This window comes from Argopecten irradians, chromosome 10 (assembly GCF_041381155.1).
Source record: "Argopecten irradians isolate NY chromosome 10, Ai_NY, whole genome shotgun sequence".
NCBI lineage: Eukaryota > Metazoa > Mollusca > Bivalvia > Pectinida > Pectinidae > Argopecten > Argopecten irradians.
This window is the reverse complement of record NC_091143.1, coordinates 32,990,572-33,011,736: the sequence shown is the minus strand read 5'-3', so window position 1 is coordinate 33,011,736 and position 21,165 is coordinate 32,990,572. Positions and strand designations below refer to the sequence as shown.

Sequence of the window (21,165 nt, the reverse complement as noted above, 5' to 3'; positions counted from 1 at the left end):
AGGGTTCGAATACTGGTCACGGCACCCAAATGTAATAGCGAGAAAATGGGAGGCCAGACCGGATCGAACCCGAAACACTATCCAGTTCATCCTCGATACTCCAGAGGTTACAATCAGTGTCATTATATCAACACCTGGAATATTCCATAACAAAACTGAAGGCAGTACAGGAGAAAAGAAAGTGATCAATAACAGGCCTACATAAACTTCCTTTGAAGATTACAGAGACATAAACGCCCAACTTCATATGCAAAGTTATATAGTCGACCGCAGTGTATTCAACTCTTTTGATGTACGTCAAAGGAACAAATTACTTTTTCATCTGTGGTCGCAGACGTTGCCATTAGTTTTGCTACACAATTTCCAAGTGGTGGACATAACGATATTGATAGTAACCCCTGGAATATCGATGATGTAGCTGCGGGTGTCTACCGATGGATGTACCTGGTCACCGATCACGATGATTGTCCTAGTTCCACTACAGTCATTATAAAAGGGATATTGGTTATTACGCATTCTCTTTAAATGGGAAGCAGTCTTTAAATGACTTAAGCTGTTGATAAACATTATCACTTTATACGGTGTGAATATTAACCTTTCGTTATTAACATCTTCTATATATCAATTATTTACATTTGATATCGGGAGTACTTTATTGTGTAGAGAGATATTTACTTAGATTTCGCTTCGCGCGATATCAACTTTGTTCGAATATATGTTCTGCAAACTTGAATTTGTCTAAAAATAGACGCTATCAATATCTCTCTACATTTCCATAGATATCTTAGATCGTTTACTATTGTATGACCCACGTGGCAGTGTGAGCAACTTCCGTTGCTTTTCTGGACGACGTGATTTTTTATGCAGTTGCAACATTTTATCACATATACTCCCCTCCAATACGAAGTCATACTTAGACAGTGTATTAAAGATTAACGACTTGTTAGGATTTAACGGAATGTATTTGTACAGGTAATCTCCACATAGATATACAGACCGTACTGACCCAGTCTAGTTATAAACACTATGAGGTATTACACTGCACACATACACACATAGCGGCGAGGGATTGTCCTGTGGTGCTACCATACAACACAAATACTGTATACAACGTTAGGAACATGCTTTGATGTAGCACTTTGGATGGACATACGACCACCACGGTTGTCACAATGACAGAATGGTTGAGAAAGAAACTGAAAGTCAGGAATGACCTGGTACGGGAATTTCTGGCCGAGTTCCTCGGTACTTTCATTTTAATGGTAAGTATCGTTTGTGTATATGTGCACGTATGCATGTTTTCTTTTTTCCCCTCAAAGGTCTTAAAATAATTCTAGATTTATACATACTTGTGTTTATGTCTGAAAACGAGCTCGGCACAACCTGCGTTGTATGTGCATGTGCATTACATGTGTAGTGCACACGGAGCCACTTAGCTTTAAAACTCATGGATATATTCATGCACATATCTGCCACTCTGTAATTAACTGTGTCATTAACGACATATATTTTTGCATTTTGTAATTTACATTATTTGCACACTAGGTACAATTTTCTAGGCCAGATGAAATTTGCATTGCATATCATATTCCAACACCGCCTCTCTGAAGAGCACACAGGCGTATTCAGGGCCACAGATTGTATTGTTGCTTATGTGAACTAAGAGGTCGCAACTGTTAAACGATTTAAATGTATGGGTCATTCAGACCATTGATATTTATTCAAATGCTGGAGGTAGAACGTACTACTTGGCTTTGGGAGACCTTGAGATTTAAAGTTCTGAACTATAAATATCAATACGAAATAGCGTTCTGACCTGTCCCTTTAAAATGGTTTTATGTACATAAACATTATATATTGTTGTTATAAAACAAAGGGATAGCTCGTATTTATAACTGACAACGGATTCATATGACGTTTTACATAAATGAAAGAGTAAATTTGTCCATGGGATTGAAAAATTATTCAAATGACGTTTTACAGAAATGAATGTAGTGAAGTTGTCATTGGGATTGAAAAAGGATTCAAATGACGTTTAACATAAATAAACGTACTAGTTAATTTGTCCATGGGATCGAAAAAGGATTTTTTTCTTAATAATAATTCCTTTAATGTATCCTGTGTATTTTATCATGTATATGCTGATTTTATTCGTGATAATACTTATCAGTGATAATCATCCTTTGTTTACACACTACTGTTTTTTTACTGACAGCATATGCCCCAATATTAAAGGCCCACTACCTTTCCGAAGCAAAATTTAAAGGTGTCTTAAAAACATTGATAACATAAAAAATAGATATCGATCGCCTAAGATGAGGTAATAACACCAAACATATGCAAGATTTCCTGCGTAATATATGATTACTGTGGAGTATTCATTTCGCTGTTTTGCCGTCTGGCGCAGTGATATTTAACTACCGCGCGGTATTTAGGACGACGGCGGGAAACATAAGAAGACCCGCGTTATGAAAAATTAAAATTTTAGGTTTTTTTTTTTTTAGAAGATGATGGTGAGTGTAGTATTAACGGTAAGTTAATACCTTTTCCAGCTCTACAAAATTATCGATCTCGTTTTACATTCCCATTTTAAAAATTGAAACCGTTTCGGAAAGGTTGTGGGCCTTTAAAGGTCCATTGCCTTTCCAAAACGGCTTTTAATTTTTAAAATGGGAATGTACAACGAGATCGATAATTTCGCAAAAGTTATTAATTTAACAATTAATATTATACTTATCATTTTTTTCTGAAAAATTTCATTCAAATAAATAAAATTTTAATTTTCAAAACGCGACCGGGTCGTCTTATGTTTCCCGCTGTCGTCCTAAATACCGCGCGGTTGTTGACTACTACTGCACCAGAAGGCAAAATAGCGAAGCGAAATAAATCTCCATTGTTATCATATATTACGCAGGAATTCTTGCATATGTTTAGTGTTGTAGCCACATATTAGGCCATCGATATATATTTTCTTATGATATTATGTTTTTTAGAAACCTGTAACTTTTGCTCCGGAAAGGTAGTAGGCCTTTAAGTTATAATAACTATAATTTTTATGTAAGGATACTAATGATGGGTTTAGAGGACACATAAATCTTGTCTGTCCTTGATGACTACGTCTTACCCTGCAAGTTAGTAAGCTGTTAAACTTTAGAACAAATGGAATAGGATAAGCATATTAAAATACAGTTGTTAGCCAGTGTTAGATGTTTCTAATGATATGTTAACGATTAATATATCTAGTTAATTGAAAACATAAGACTATATTAAAATATGTAAAAGGCTTTTGTTTACTACCTCATATGACAGGACTCTGACTTTTGTCTATTAAGTAACTCGGTTGACTGCTGTAGGCAGTGTTATAACTAATGCACACCACAGCTAGTAAACTGTGGCACAATGCCTGGTTAGTATATAGGGTTAATGGAGACGCCATGACAACAATAATGTTATCCAAACCTATAAAACAGAGTCAGGCTTGTGGTAAATCCCATATAGAGCTGTGTGTCCCTAAATATAAATTTGTTTCTGCTGCATCCACATCACAAAGCCATATCTATAGCTATATGTCAGGTCCCCATCTTGGAAAACCAAACAACAATAATGGAACTATGATAAGGCAAATTTAAAAAAAGTAAATCAAACAAGTAAATTGATTGATTTATAATTATAAATAAATTAATATAATATAAATAAATAACATCATAAATAGATAAAAGGATTATCTCACTTTGCTAAGGGAACCAACACCTAGCATAATGAGAGGTTGTCCGGCATTCATACACTGGCATTTATTGTTTGTTTCAAATACGTAACTAGAAATGTCTCTATTGGTACACTATATCTGCATTATTTATTGTTGTTATGTGTTATAAAATGTAACTGTGTGTTGTTTTACATTATCGGGAACAATCAAGCAATTTTCGACAAATGTTTCAAAATATTTACAACAGTCAACAATAGCATTCAAACAAAACAGTCACAGATAAAAAAATGTAAAATAAGTGAAAAATTCAGAATGCCTTTATAAGATAAAGGATACTTGTTATACAGTATGGCGACCGATAGCCATTAGATTCTGTCCTGGTATGGTATTGGTAGGAATTCTAGCATGACAACATGTAACTGTATCTCGTACCAAGCTTTGGAATATCGAGTTCTTCAAAAGAGGAAAGGTTTAGCAGTGGTTGGAGGTCATTTCATATGTTTCAACAAGATTGCATTGATTCAAAGAGATTAGAGACTAGATTGCATGCGTTTATATTAGCAATTTAAACCATTCACGGTAATCTCAAAGCTGCATGATAACACCAAACTGACCTTGACACTTACGTGAATTATAGGCAGTTCTAGGTATAGGGTTCCAAAATGTATTTTATAGTTAGTTTGAGAAGTGGTTTGAGAAGACGGAGTAAAACCCATTCTTACAGCAATATTATACAAATATCGACCGGTTTTTAATTGGATACGGTGATTTATTAACTTGAGGAAGTGATATCACCCGGGGCCGAAGGGTTGTATCACTTTTCCCAGGTTGATAAATCACAGTATCAACCTGAAAACAGGTAGATATCTGTTTTATTATATGGTATTAACATAATACAAACCCTTTGACTACATGCACATACATGTATCTCCTCTGCAGGATATTGAGTAGCCCCTCTCCCCGATATTGAGTAGTCCTGTTGAGTAATTTCGAAGAGAAAAATGAAGGCTGCTAATAATGAAATTAAAGAAACGCCACATTATATATTTTACTAATATGTAAAAATATGGAAAAAATGAGAAAAGTGTACACATAAATACCGGCAGGGCTATACTGATTGCAGTAAACCTATTGCCTCGATCTCCGTCACATCTCGTTGAATGTTGACGTCACAATAGATTTTTCGACATCATGGAAATTTCCCTTGCGCTATATTTGGGTGCGACCTGGACCTGTTGGAATGTTATATCAACCTATGAAGTGATTGTGACATCATTCAACATGAAGTCACAATGCAAGGTATTTGGGTAAGACTTTGGGGTTTCGTATCAATCTGGGATGACGTCTCAATGCATAGTTTGGAATTTTCTGGTGGATATCGTGTTGTATCAAGGCGGGAAAGTGTAGTTTCAGCCAATCAAGAGCAAGCAAATCGCACAGACATATAGTAGATGTTAATTCCTATAGTTTATTGCATGTAGTGCGTATACAGTTGTTTATATCGCTGGGGAGTTTACTTTGTTTGAATATAATCAATTTTTATTTGTTTTCATACTAAATCCAACTCTCTTATTGGCAGATTCTTTTTCCTTATATACTATGAAGAAAAAATCCAAGAATGGCGCGAAAATCCGACGTAATCATGACGTCACAATAGACACGTCGACATTGCGTATTGATTTAGAAAAAAATTTGAATAATCAATAGAATCATACATTTAGGCCTATTCTATGTTATCAAGTAGTCAGAAAAAATAATTACAAGCATTGATGTAACTTTTTTAACTTCATAGGTTTATGAAATAAATATTGTTTGCAAACTCTTGTGAGAATCCGCTACGCGGATTCACACAGTTTGCAAACAAAATTTTTTCATAACCCTATATTTACACTTGCTAGGCTTGGTCACTATACGCTAATACTAGCCGATTTTGTTTACCATAACTGCATGGTAACATTGAACTTTGAACTTGCGTAAGGAAATGTTCTGTGCAACGTAAAAGGACTACTTTTTTAAAAAAGAAACACATGGCTTTGTTTACATTTTGACGCAACATTAGTGATTACGTGTATATTGTTGTTTTTCATAGAATTTTGGGAAAATGTAAACAATATATACATGTTTTATATTTATATATGATTCAAACAATTTTTAAATTAACAATTGTATAAAGAAACGGAAAAATATCCCGACCGGGGCGACGTGCTTTCATTTTTGTTAAAAATGATGGATGTCAAATGTAAACATTACCTCTGTGCCTATGTTCGTCCTACGATCGAGTCTTTGGGGTAGACGGGTGTGAGACCCTCTGATAGAGGTCAGTTATAAACATATCCTCTTGTCTTTGTTCTTTGAGAATTTAATCATGTGTATTATAAAACATGCACCGCTAATAATCCACGTGTTGACAGTTCCGCGTCACCACAAATACATTGTATCCATCGAACACAAGTGAATTTGTTTCATCTATCGATGGCGATATGGATCTAAGCGTAGATTATATAATCACATGGCTCCCAAGGATGTAAAACCGTCAAGTCAGACGACAATTCAAACACATTGAGTTACTTGAAAATCGGTGTCCGACAACTTCGGCAAACTCCAGTGTGTAAGCGTGCGTCAGCTTCGCCTCGCTGCACAGTAACGGTCACCGAGTTCACACATGTGGCCGTGTACAAATTCTTTATGTTATTACGCTATATATTAACTTTTAGCAAAATTGAATATATATTTAAAGTTCTGATCTGATTAAATAAAATTATCTATGAAATTTACTTTGTTTGTCATGTTTATTTTACACTAAAATATTGAACTTTTTTGTCGTCGCGGATGAATAATTCTACCTTACGTGAAGCGTCATCATTCGCTGTTCAATTGAGTAAGCTCCTCCCACTTTTGACCGACTTTTATTGAATAATTACGTCACTTTCAAATGACGATTTTATTGCATAAAATATAAATAAAAAGTCGTGTCAGTGTAAATATAGGGATTGGATTTCGTTTTTATGTTAACCATGCTTGTATGGAGCAATTCCTCTTGATAAGTCAAACAGCATCATTAAAGCATTGATGTTGCTATGTATCTATATATATATATACTTAAAAACCAACTTTATTGAAAAGAAATATAATATCCGTTCCTCCATTGTATTTTCCTCTTGTTGAAATATATCATGAAAACATGGTAATTTTGAGAATGCTGTTGAACTTTCCCAGTAAACCTCAATTGGCTTCCCGAAAAAATTCCGCGGCACTATATCCTATATGGAATGAAGTAATGATTATGCATGCACCAAAGGCGAAATTAATTATTTTATGTATTTTTTGTGTTAATTAGGCATATATATACACGATTAAACACCAAATATTGTTCAAGTGATGAATATAGTTTATACTCTGTCGGCGGTAGACCATCTTTAATATACATAGATGTAATCAATGTTAAATATGTGAACTGTAGCACAGAAATCAATATCATAGATACAGTGGTTTAGGTGTTTTACGTTAAGATGACCATGCTTTTGATTACAAATTAATATCACAGATACAGTGGTTTAGATGTTTCACGTTAAGATGACAATGCTTTTGATTACAAATTAATATCACAGATACAGTGGTTTAGATGTTTCACGTTAAGATGACAATGCTTTTGATTACAAATTAATATCACAGATACAGTGGTTTAGATGTTTTATGTTAAGATAACCATGCTTTTGATATTTCACACTAAGACAATAAAATTTATGATGTGCCATATTCAGCGCCTCTTAAATACATTGACCGGGCTCCTGGTAATATATAGGGCAGGATAGAGGTGGTATTTTATCATGTTGGACGTCGCCTAATAAACAAAATTTTGACATTGTCAAACGGAAAACCTTTTGTAATAAGACAACATACTGGACTAAGAATCAACTTATATCGCAAGATAAAGACATCTAAAACAAACAATACACTAAATAAAACAAACTGATAACATCGAAACTTTTCAATAACTGCAATGCTAGTGTCACTATTTAGGTTCTTTGCATAAAAATCCAAACATGGAAAACTGATGTGCATTATGTTATAAACTTAAGGCAATACAATATTGCTATTCTCGTCCAACTTCTCTAGCCAATGGTATACTCTCACTGAAAGGAAAGCATAGCATCGTACTGAATACCCTTGGCTTGTGAAGTTTTAGTGATGGCATCGTACTGAATACCCTTGGCTAGCGAAGTTTCAGTGATAGTATCGAACTGAATACCCATGGCTAGCGAAGTTTCAGTGATATTATCGTACTGAATATCCTTGGCTAGCGAAGTTTTAATGATAGCATCGTACTGAATATCCTTGGCTAGCGAAGTTTCAGTGATAGCATCGTACTGAATACCCTTGGCTAGCGAAGTTTCAGTGATAGTATCGTACTGAATACCCTTGGCTAGCGAAGTTTTAGTGATGGCATCGTACTGAATACCCTTGGCTAGCGAAGTTTCAGTGATAGTATCGTACTGAATACCCTTGGCTAGCGAAGTTTCAGTGATAGTATCGTACTGAATATCGTTAGCTAGGGAAGTTTCAGTGATAGTATCGTACTAAATACCCTTGGCTAGGGAAGTTTCAGTGATAGTATCGTACTGAATATCCTTGGTTAGGGAAGTTTCAGTGATAGTATCGTACTGAATACCCTTGGTTAGGGAAGTTTCAGTGATAGTATCGTACTGAATATCCTTGGTTAGGGAAGTTTCAGTGATAGTATCATACTGAATATCCTTATGGATTATCTTCGTGTTCTCTTCATTCTTCAAAATCAAGGATTTGTTCCAACGGTATACATCAATCTCATAACTGTTTGACCCTGAATACCTGTGCATAGAAACCAGATGCTTGATAAGACAGCATAGTCACCATTATAGATTCAAAATAGTGGAACTTCATACAGTAACAGTCCAGAAAATTACTAATAGTTCAAAACTTAACAATATAAGCTTATTTTACTCACACACACACACACACACACACACACACACACACACATATATCACGTTTTATTTTTACGTCTGATGGAATCCTATTTTTTTTTAGATTTTTGGCGATGGTTCCGTGGCCCAGGCAGTCCTCAGTAAACAGTCTGTGGGGAATCACATGTCCATACACTGGTCCTGGGGGGTCGGGGTTATGATGGGTGTGTACGTGGCCGGAGGGGTATCAGGTAATAATGGAACTACATTTTTAGTATTCTTCCATTCACGTACATTTGGGCATGCTGATAAAACGCATCCTATATATTTAGAAGAAATGGTCCGAAAATAAGTCACTTGTTTAATGTCAAAAAGTAAAACAAATTGGTTCTTAAATCTAAATGACATCATTTTTAATAGATTTGGTATTATCATATTCATACGAGTTAAAGATAATGAAGTCAATAATATATTACTCCGTAGATTGCACCGTTACTGATGTTTGGTATACATTTTAGGTGGACACATCAACCCGGCTGTCAGTGTGGCTCAAGCATGCCTTGGGAGGTTTCCCTGGAAGAAGGTTCCGCTGTATGCTGTAGCTCAGTACTGTGGCAGCTTTCTAGCCGCCCTCGTGGTATTTCTAGTCTATTTTGGTTAGTATGACAGGTCATAAAATAGTAACACCTGGTATTAACAGACCGATATTTGGCTTAGACCTGGCTCCCGAATTCTCTAAACAAAAGTGCAGACTTGAGGTCTTGAAGTTTTTCTTCTATTTGTAAAAATGTGACTTAAGTCAGTTTTTGACCTACGTTTATTTTGCGAAATAGGGGTCTGGTATTAGCCGACGATCGACCAAAAAAATCCAGATCTGTTCATCGTAGCTGCAAAATTGTAGCTCAAAAACCTTTAAACAAAAATGGTGTCGTCTTCAGAGCTACAGTTGGTGCCTATTACTGCTAATCGAGCAAAATAAGATCAGACCGAAAAGGTATAGTAGGCTGGGTATGTATATTCGTTCTAGAATTAGCGTACTAGGTACAGTATTTGTGTCATTCAAGATTTTAAAACATTGTCTAATGGTCGAACTTGTTCACTTATTTTTCAGATGCAATAAATAATTACGATGGTGGAGTCAGAACGATTCTTGGCGAGAATGGAACTGCAGGAATTTGGGCCACCTATCCTACCGAATACGTTTCTATTGGCACATGTCTTGGTGATCAGGTAAACAAAACAAATAAACAAATAATCAGTAAACAAGATGTCTAGTTTGTCAGTAGATTGCCCTACTTACTTACTATTTACCGCTGGCAGGTAAGTTTTGAAATGATACTAACACGATTTCACCGGACATTGTGGTCACAAAAACTTCAATTGGTGAAATAATTACATGTTATAGAATAATTCAATAATAAAAATTGAAGGCAATGCATTTTAAAAGGCGCAGCTAGATGTTTCAATAACCATTTATTATGCACTTTTAAAAAGTTCAATTTATGGAAATAACGGAGCCGAATTTTCGGTTTGCTTTTATTCATTTATTCACACTCTATACTTGTCCCAAAACCCCCATATAAGAAGGAAATCCACAGAAGAAAAGGAAGCATTTTTCCCCCGAAACAGATATTCCGTTTTTGTCAACTGATTATATTAGAAGATGGTCTATCACTTGAACGCTTGCAAATAAAGAGCAATATCACTGAGCTTCTGCCGGATGAAGTTTACGTCCATCGGATCATAAAAGCGTTTGAACCGCTTGATCATATAATGAGCTGACTTCAAAGCATAGTATTCACGCTGATGGGATTTGTTACAGTGGGAAAATAAAATGGCGGCCGCAAACTGAAGCTGTCAGTGTGAAGGATTGAATTTTGAAGATTTAATTTTTCTTATATTTTCATGTATGTGTTACCTTAGAAGTGCTGCGCAATTTGTGCACAAAGGGCTGCGCCCTTATAGTTTCCTAGTTAAATCGCGAAACTGTCCTTCATTTGAACTTGATTGCCTCATTTTGAGACTGTACGGTAAAATTGGTGGTAACAGAATAACCAGGAAGTGAATTAAATCACAAGGTCGCGATATCTGATAACAAAAAAGGTCACAATTTATCTCCTAAGGTAAACAAATGTAATCACCAGACGTAGATATATACCGATAACATATATGTCTGGTATCATACTCTACTCTAAAGGTTTACCCAGTACGCTATTGAATATACATAATGTAACATTGAAAAGTATGTTTTGTATTATTCAATTCGTCATTTGTTTATGCGCTGTCCATGTATTGTGATTAATTTGCCATAGACCTGTTGACGTGTAATAATTACCCCCACCCCTCCATCATTAATTATATACCTACTGGCCCCTCCATCGTTAATTATATACCTACTGGCACCTCCATCATTAATCACATACCTATTGGCCCCTCCATCATTAATTATATACCTACTGGCCCCTCCATCATTAATTACATACCTACTGGCCCTCCATCATTAATTACATACCTACTGGTCCCTCCATCATTGATTAGATACCTACTGGCCCCTCCATCATTAATTACATACCTACTGGCACCTCCATCGTTAATTATATACCTACTGACCCATCCATCATTAATTATATACCTACTGGCACCTCCATCATTAATTATATACCTATTGGCCCCTCCATCATAAATTATATACATACTGGCCCCTCCATCATTAATTTATACCTACTGGCCCCTCCATCATTAATTTTATACCTACTGGCCCCTCCATCATTAATTTTATACCTACTGGCCCCTCCATCATAAATTATATGCATACTGGCCCCTCCAGCATTAATTTATACCTACTGGCCCCTCCATCATTAATTTATACCTACTGGCCCCTCCATCATTTATTTTATACTTACTGGCAGAGATTTAGTGAGAATCTGACGTGTAAGTGTTGTTATCAATACACAAGTCATTATATGTTTTGTAAGTCAACTAAACTTTTTATATAACTCGATAATCAATCACAGCTGTGACCGCACTGTGACCTTTCATTGAGAGTTTGACAGACGTGTACATGTATTGATCGTAGGAACTTGTATGGTCTAGAAAATCACTTACTATAAACCAATTTCCTATTGAGGCTATCGATTCCGTTTTAAAACAAATTCGCGGGACTTAACGAATAAATTGAAATACCTTTCATTATAAGTTGATATATACTTTACTTGACTGCTGTGGTTAACAGTATGCATAATAAGATAATTTTGTCACGTGATTTCGAGATTACTTAATTACAAACATATCATTAATTTATGCTGAGGCCAAAAAAATATGTCTGTTTAGGGTTACACGACCGACCCTAATGTTTTACCATCGACCCTAATTTTCCCCCCTTTTTTACGAAAAAATAGTAAAAAAGTCGGGATTTTGATCTCAGACTCCTGTTTCTTGCATCATTTAAGAGTGAAAACACTGAAAAAAAGAAAAGAAAAGAAAAATCTTCCCGACCGACCGATCCCAATGTAACCCTAAACAAACAAATTTTTTGGCCTTGTTTCGACTGTCAGTAATTCTGAAAAAGATTAAATCGATATCTTTTTTAACCTTTTGATAATAAAACAAATCTCATAGTTTATACAATCTCGGAAAGTGTTCTTTTATTAAAGTAAAACGTTCAAATACCCAGCACGAATCTGTGAGAAGATAAATCGTTCAAACCATAGAATACAACAGACGGTTGTAATTCAACAGGGAGCTAATGGGTAAATAAAGGGAGGTAAACAAATGCGAAAAATGGCTCAATAATTCTGTTTATAATAATGAAAATGACTTTTGCTACAGACAACTCTGACGTGATTATTTTTAGAATATCCATTCTCATGGCATTCCCACTTTTCTGACATCACCATATTAATTAACATTGCTGTAGTTACAATTCATTATAAACTCAAATTGCAGTTTTGCTTATAGGCATTGAATGCAGTTGCTGGTTTGCTTGCTTCCCTTATTTTTATCAGTGTATCGAATCAATATAAAGGATTTAAAGGTCTTAGCCTAATTACTAATTCAGCATTGATTTGTTTCTTGAATATTCCCTCTTTGAATATTACACAGTTAGCTCCCTTGCGGGTAGGGATCGATTGTTACGTCATCATTTTGTGAGCGCAATTCACGTCGTTTTCTCCAAAACGTGTGACGTTATGATCGCAAACACATGACGTCACAATCAATCCTACCCGTAAATGCAGATAACTCTATGATATGTAAATTCGGAATAGAAACACATAGATGGCCTCCTTTTCATATGAAATGATAATCCTTCTGGTCTTTAATTGTTTTATAAGGGAACTCGATTCTATCCTTTTTGTTACACAGGTTTTTGGCACCGCCATTTTGTTGATCTGTGTGTTGGCCATAACGGACGAGAGGAATATGACTCCCCACAAAGGCCTCGTGCCGATCAGTATAGGTCTGGTGGTCTTCGTCATCGGCATGACGTATGGTCTCAACTGTGGATACGCAATCAACCCTGCGCGTGACCTGGCACCAAGGATATTTACCGCCATAGCAGGATGGGGAGCTGACCCGTTTAGGTATTGCAATAAATCTGTTTAACACTTGGCGATATAACACACAGGGGTATTCCTTTCTGGACAACAGAATATCTTTAAATCTTAAAACACCAAATGTTTTGCCTATGATCAGAAGGTCAAACACTTACTCAAATACTTTGCTTTAAAAATTTGAAATGCAATAATGATTTTGTAAATATGCAATGTACAATATATAATTACATTCTCTTAAAGAAAACCTCCTCCCCCTTGCTCCCCAAATCTCATTTCATTATAATAGTATGCAAATATATTGCTCAATGCAATCTTATATGATATATAAACTTATTCTGGTGTATTATGGCACCAGACAAACTAGATTTTTAATTAATTGAAATTTTATTAAATTAGATCACTGTGACCTATTTTTGATACTTAGTTATATTTTTCACGCATTATATGAAAAATTATTCAAAATATCATTTTAAAAAAAATGATGCTTATCGGTCATGGCAAACAGAGGGCCTAATGTGACACTCCACCTTTAATTCGAAACAAAATCTCGAATAAAATCGAAATTGCGAAATTTTTGACCCGCGAAAAGAAACAGTTGTACAGTATTGCAGAAGTGTCATCAACAGTGTACTATGTCTTCTTACTGTAAAGCCGGACATTTTCACGGGTCAAACTTTTCGCGATTTAGTCCAAAACAGGAAAGTTTACTCTTCGCGTTTTTAAAATTTCGAGATGTGGCGTGAAGTTGATAATTCTTCCATTACACAATATTTTTGCGGCTCAAATCAATGTCCTACGAAATCGTTGAAATATCTTCCCCACGATTATGTATTACTTCTAATTTCAGCCATCGAAGCTTTTCCTACTTTTGGGTTCCTGTTATCGGCCCACACGTCGGTGCAGTGGTCGGGGCATTTACATATCAGCTTTTCGTGGGATTCCATTGGCCTGACGAATCAGACGAACAAGATCTAGAGAAACAAAATAACATGCGCAAGAGTCGTGAGGCCGTCTACTCGGACGGTGAAGATAAAGGTGAAGTGATGATAATAAATTCTGAAAAGTTCAGTTTCCTACAGGCAGTTTATAAAGATGCTAGGGAGAATCTGCCATAAACGTAAATTATCAATAACTGATGTTTGTTTCAATAGAACACTTTTCGGCGTCTGATAACTATTCTGAATTTGAATACATATAAAGACAAAATCTGCATTATTCACTCTATGTTTAAGTACTATATGAATTACATAATTATAATTCAATACTGTTAAGAGTAGAATATTTGCCTTGCTGAAGAAGCGAAGCCCCTTTACCTTACATGTAAACTGCGTATAATTAATGTTGTTGTGTATAAATTCATGTGTACTAAATCATCTACTGTTCATTCATTGTCTTTTACTTATGATAATCCTCTGTTGAATACACCTTATAAAGAAATAGATTTATAAGTTGATAGCTTCAGTATGATTGCTCAACGAGCACACGCTTCACCCCAAATATTCTGATCCTGTGGTGCCCTATCGGTTTGTGATAACATGTTCATCCTGTGATACATACCCGTTACGCTTTGGGGAAGTGGGCTTAACATTTCGTGGTAAATTATATACAAACCTACAACTGACAAACATAGTAACAATTTCGATTCCAAATATCACAGTAATTGTTTTGTTCTGTATAAAAGTTTCATTTAGATTATTGTTTTTATTTAATGCAGTCTATTTCACTCCAGCTGGCAGAAATATTAGTATAGATACAAAGTAACACGGATTGTTTTATTCAATGCAGTTTTTTTCACTCCAACTGACAAAAATATGAGTATAGATGTAAATGTATCTTACAGTCAGTACTTGTTTTGTGTATATATAATGTAACGTAGACATTCGTTTGGGTTGTTTTATTTAATGCAGTCCATTTAAATCCGCCTGGAGGATTGGAATTACAGGAATGACGTCACTGCCCGGGATGTAGGTTGTATTAACCGTCACTGTTAATTTGTGGTCCTGGGCACTCACTTAACATAAACTGGTTGTCTTTGTTGTTGTTTAGTACATACACCAATCATATCATAAAAATAATCCTCAGTTTCCATCACTCACATAGAAGTTTTTGATCACATAGTATATTCCACTAATGCTCCACCGCCGACAGAGCATGATGATAGTCGTTTAGGCTGCGCATCAGTACTATCTATATATGTGAACGAATTTTTGGTGAATTAATTATTTATATTTAACTTGAAGTAATTACTCAACTTTCAACGATGGTATGTGTAAAAAGTACTTTTTAACCGACGAAAAATATCAAATGTGTGCTGTTTTGACATTTGTAGCGTTTAGTCGTTGTACCTTTTAATCGTTGTAACAGCAGGAAATATTACCTCATTACATATATAAACTATGGAGTGCAATATTGTCAATGCATTTGCAATTCATTGATCTATAAAGTCAACTTTCAAATTCCAACAAAGGCAGCCATTCTTGTATCTGTGTTGTGTAGTAGATTCGTAATTGTACATTGTATAATAGTTAACACTAAAATATACATTGTATAAAAGTAAAAAAACTAAAATTTTCATTGTGGAAAAAGGTATGATCAAGTGAAAAGGGCTACAAACAGCTACAAACTTTCACTCAAACACTTACATTGCATTAATAATGGTTTTACTTATTTACTTAATAAAACTTTTACGAGTGTGAATACCAAAAAAAAAAAAATGATTTGTGATAACTTTGTCATTGAAATGTTACTTCATTACATGAATAAAATAGGAATGCTGGGACTGATATGCCTGGTATATCAAATCATAGCAAAAAAAACCTATAAATAAGAGGAAAAATAATTATTTTCCTTTTTCGTGGCTATCACTCTTATACAGTACCTCATAGAAAATCACAGTCTTTATATATGTAAGGTACAGGTTACATGTTCCTGGGATCATTCGAGTCTTTATATGAATAGTAAAGGAAAATAGTTCTGCAAGAGAAGGACGTGGAAAGCGTTATTACAAGCTACCTGTGAAAACTAACCATGCATAGTCCAACTCATATTTGACAGTATGTTGGTCATTAATATAAAAAGAACAACAGCGAAAACACCAAACCTGAAAAAGGCTATTTTAAGAACCTATTTGTCACTGATACTGCACTTTAGCTGCACGGGTCCACCTCCTGGGTCTGGTTTATACATATTGATTGTGACTGTGAAGGAAAATCCATTGAATGCAACCTTAATCTTTTATGCCACACTTGGATTGATGATTTAGTGCAGTTTGAACTAGAAAGAGAGATTCTCGTTTGAGAATATACCTAGTTTTGGCATAGTGACCTACAGACATCTTTCATAAAGCACTTACTCTTAATAATCTTTGGTTTCATACCCCTGAACTTCGAAGCACTTTATAGATTGAATCAGTTTTACCGTTATCAATGATTATTTCTCGATTTAAAAATCATATTTACGAGTTATTGACGTAAATATCAGTAAATGTCTATTGTAGTGGAGTAATAAATTATATTCCTTCACAGTCCTATACTAATTCATGATACAACAAGCATTTGCTGTCTACTTTATGGTGATCACATGCTTTACAATGAAACCAAATTATATATCAATCACCTTATCATTAGACAATAACTAAAAAGTTGTTAACGATAACATCATCAAACAAAACAGTGAATCTTGCTTGAACAAAATAGCTGTTTTCTGCAGTGAATCAAGCGCCAATAGTTATTTTATTTGTTCTAAGTGGTATTGTTGTAATACTCATAAGCGGCTCTCAGTCCGTACTTCCGGCCTGGTCTCATTCGGAGTTAAACTTCCATAGAAGATCACGGTGTTGTCTTTATTGGCAAGTGTGGGCTTTTTTTCGCTTGCCCATCAAACGCATTAGCATTTGCCACGACGTGACAGCGAATGCTTGCTAACACTAATATGTGTGGGTCAACTTACTAGTGTTTGGGAAAGGCTTGCACTTATGTCTTACAGCGGTACGATAAGACTCTGATGTTGTAATTCTACTAAATCCGAAACTTTTGTTGTGCATTGTTCATGTTCTTGGATAATTTTATTAGTTTCTTTCACCGGCTGAGAAATGTGCGAAACTTATCTCACACTTTTACATGTAGAACATAGTTCATTTATAAAACTTGTTTCGTCAGTATAATGCAATTAATATAATTAGTTGAATGAATATTAATTATCAATGTGACAATTTTCTGAAAATGATCTCGTTCTAGTTATCTCTGTGTTAAATTTAAAGTTATAAACTATATCGTAACTGCTGTTGCGACATAGAGTCTTATCTATCTGTTTGTGGTATTTAACATTAAAATTAATAATTTTGAGTATATATGTTAACGTTGAGTTAATAATATTAGATTATATATTTTATGTAGTTTATTTCAGTTTTCTATTTCATACTACTATTTATTCAATTTGATGTTTTAATCACTATTTCTTTGATGGTATGTTTCATTACTATTTTTGTATTTTATATCATATTATTTCATATATTATATGGTAACATTACTAATATTATGTTTGAGGTTGAATTTAGACAATTATTAACAAATATTAACATTAGAAATTGTAGATGTATTTCTTATTTCACTAAAAAAAAACTACTTTGATAACCACTGTCGCTTGACAGTAATATTTGTAGGGGTATGTAATAATTTAATCAAAACGATTAAAATAAATGCGCATTGCTTACTACATTTTGCTTTAATTGTTAAAAATCATTAAATTCAGGTAATATTTTAATTTTCATGCCATGCTAGTAGACAATCTGATTTAATTTGAAGCAATCTACCCGACGTTTGTTAACCTATATAGATATAGGAATAAAAATAATATATGATTATGTTAAAGCTTCTGAAAGCTAAGCTATTTTTTCGATTTCAGCATGATTTTTTCTTAAGGTACAATATGTCAATATCTATGTCACAATAAATGAAATGAAATTCTCCTTTGGTATTGTAAAGCTTATACCTATGCCATCTGCGTAAATAAAAAGATGAAAATGTTTTCAGCGAACGCAAATTGAGCGCAATCGCGGAAACCCAATAAGTGTTATTAATGCAATCTAAACGATCATTTTTTTCAATACTAAATTTTAGATTCAAGACAAATATGAGATGTAGGTCACATTGACCTCGTTTTAACTCTAAGGTACAATATGTCAATATCTATGTCACAATAAATGAAATGAAATTCCTCCTTTGGTATTGTAAAGCTTATAACCTATGCCATCTGCGTAAATAAAAAGATGAAAATGTTTTCAGCGAACGCAAATTGAGCGCAATTACGCGGAAACCCATCTCATAAGTGTTATTAATGCAACCTAAACGATCATTTTTTTCAGATACTAAATTTTAGACTTCAAGACAAATTATCTGGTGTACAAGGAAAGGGATGGAATCTCACAGTATGTCAAGATAGCTGACCTAACTCGGAATGATTGTGACACACTAGATCGTACTTAAGGTTATATCATACGTATCCGCTGAAACATTGGATAACGCCTTTGTTCTCGGAGATTGTATGTTATTTTAGTTTTACATGATGGTCTAGAACATATGACTTCTAAGCATGTCAATTTGAAAATAAAGATAATGTTATTTGTAAGGAAGTAAGGAATTCAGTGTAATTTTATGACTTATAATGATTATTTCACATCCTCGGTGGACATGTGTGTTACAGTTTGCCATGTATTTCCTATCACAAATACCGAGAATATAACGTGTAGAATTGGTTTCTGGTTTGAAGAAAACTATTAACCATTCGTATTTATGTAATGATTTTACAGCCTGTATCTTTAAAGAACACGTTATGGATTGAATCTTCATAATTGAAACTTCTTTATAAAAATCCCCTATCTTTATTTTCGAGTGCCTATTACTCGGACATGTAAGCCTATCGTATTCTGTATATGGTTTACGACTTCATATATCGTATCCAATGCTATGCTTTAGACAAATAAACGTAATCGATTATTTGAGCAAATATTCAGCTTAATCTAGCTAGAGAAAGGCGTCTTTTGTAAAGTAATCATTTGTATATTTTCCATGTGATACTGTATAGTATCCGAAATAATGTTATACAGCCATCCTGTAAAATGTGTGGCGTGATTTTTCCCTATATCATATCAGAAAAGTATTCCTTATATAATTAATTATGTATGTTACCCGTGTAACAGTAAATCTATAATCATATAGGAGTGTATGTATACAAATTGTTGTTTGTTTCAGACATGCGCAATATACAGTAAACCAACTAATTTTCGCGTTAGTTTTCAATTTCGCGAATTTTGAAAACGCGAAATTAAATCGCCGCCAAAAATAGTCGAGTTTTAGTAGATCGCCCTGTATCCCAGAGAGCTGATCACCATGCAAAAACGCTTATCGTTATGCTAATTTTAAGTCCTCATTTGTAACTATTAACTGGTGTCTGGAATAAGGCTGGTACATAAAAAAGTTTTCAATTTTGGAGCATTTTAAGGTTAAAAATGTCCGTGATTAAATAATATCAAATCCTTTGTTCTCCGAAAAGTCTGTAAGGAATACTTCATTCTGTAACATCCGAAGGTTTGTCTGTTATATTTCATCCTGTAACATCATGGTATAAGTTGGTATCCTTCATACTTATTCCTGTAACATCGAAGGTTAAGTGGTATAATATTACTTCATACTTCATTCCTGTAACATCCGAAGGTTTAGTCTGGTATAATATACTTCATACTTCATTCCTGTAACATCCGAAGGTTAGTCTGGTAATATATATACTTCATAACTTCCAATTCCTGTAACATCCGAAGGTTTAGTCTGGTATAATTATACTTCATACTTCATTCTGTAACATCCGAAGGTTTAGTCTGGTATAATATACTTCATACTTCATTTCCTGTAACATCCGAAGGTTTAGTCTGGTTAGTAACATCCGAAGGTTTAGTCTGGTATATATACTTCATACTTCATTCCTGTAACATCCGAAGGTTTAGTCTGGTATAATATACTTCATACTTCATTCCTGTAACATCCGAAGGTTTAGTCTGGTATAATATACTTCATACTTCATTCCTGTAACATCCGAAGGTTAGTCTGGTATAATATTCATACTTCATTCCTGTAACATCCGAAGGTTTAGTCTGGTATAATACACTTCATACTTCATTCCTGTAACATCCGAAGGTTTAGTCTGGTATAATATACTTCATACTTCATTCCTGTAACATCCGAAGGTTTAGTCTGGTATAATATACTTCATACTTCATTCCTGTAACATCCGAAGGTTTAGTCTGGTATAATATACTTCATACTTCATTCCTGTAACATCCGAAGGTTTAGTCTGGTATAATATTCACTTCATTCCTGTAACATCCGAAGGTTTAGTCATTATACTTCTATACTTCATTCCTGTAACATCCGAAGGTTTAGTCTGTATAATACACTTCATACTTCATTCCTGTAACATCCGAAGGTTTAGTCTGGTAAAATATACTTCATACTTCATTCCTGTAACATCCGAAGGTTTAGTCTGGTATAATATACTTCATACTTCATACTTCATTTCCTGTAAACATCCGAAGGTTTAGTCTGGTTATATATATACTTCATACTTCATTCCTGTAACATCCGAAGGTTTAGTCTGGTATAATATACTTCATACTTCATTCCTGTAACATCCGAAGGTTTGGTCTGGTATAATATACTTCATACTTCATTCCTGTAACATCCGAAGGTTTAGTCTGGTATAATATACTTCATACTTCATTCCTGTAACATCCGAAGGTTTAGTCTGGTATAATATACTTCATACTTCATTCCTGTAACATCCGAAGGTTTAGTCTGGTATAATATACTTCATACTTCATTCCTGTAACATCCGAAGGTTTAGTCTGGTATAATATACTTCATACTTCATTCCTGTAACATCCGAAGGTTTAGTCTGGTATAATATACTTCAT

General features: G+C 34.5%; 1 protein-coding gene across 3 annotated transcripts; it reads left to right on the top strand.

Moving 5' to 3' along the window:
- The first annotated feature begins 919 nt into the window (after positions 1 to 919).
- Positions 920 to 18,831, top strand: LOC138333689 (aquaporin-10-like). 3 transcript variants are annotated; one of them, XM_069282223.1, is made up of 8 exons: positions 920 to 1,262; positions 8,774 to 8,900; positions 9,168 to 9,305; positions 9,761 to 9,879; positions 13,012 to 13,229; positions 14,050 to 14,237; positions 15,110 to 15,170; positions 18,565 to 18,831. In XM_069282223.1, the coding sequence occupies exons 1-7, from the start codon at positions 1,173 to 1,175 to the stop codon at positions 15,148 to 15,150; spliced, it is 921 nt and encodes a 306-aa protein (XP_069138324.1). In that variant the 5' UTR covers positions 920 to 1,172; the 3' UTR covers positions 15,151 to 15,170; positions 18,565 to 18,831. The 3 variants fall into 3 exon arrangements, with proteins under 3 accessions (XP_069138324.1, XP_069138326.1, XP_069138323.1); XM_069282222.1 differs by having other exon boundaries at positions 922 to 1,262; positions 15,110 to 15,166; XM_069282225.1 differs by lacking the exon at positions 15,110 to 15,170 and having other exon boundaries at positions 921 to 1,262.
- The last annotated feature ends 2,334 nt before the right edge of the window (positions 18,832 to 21,165 follow it).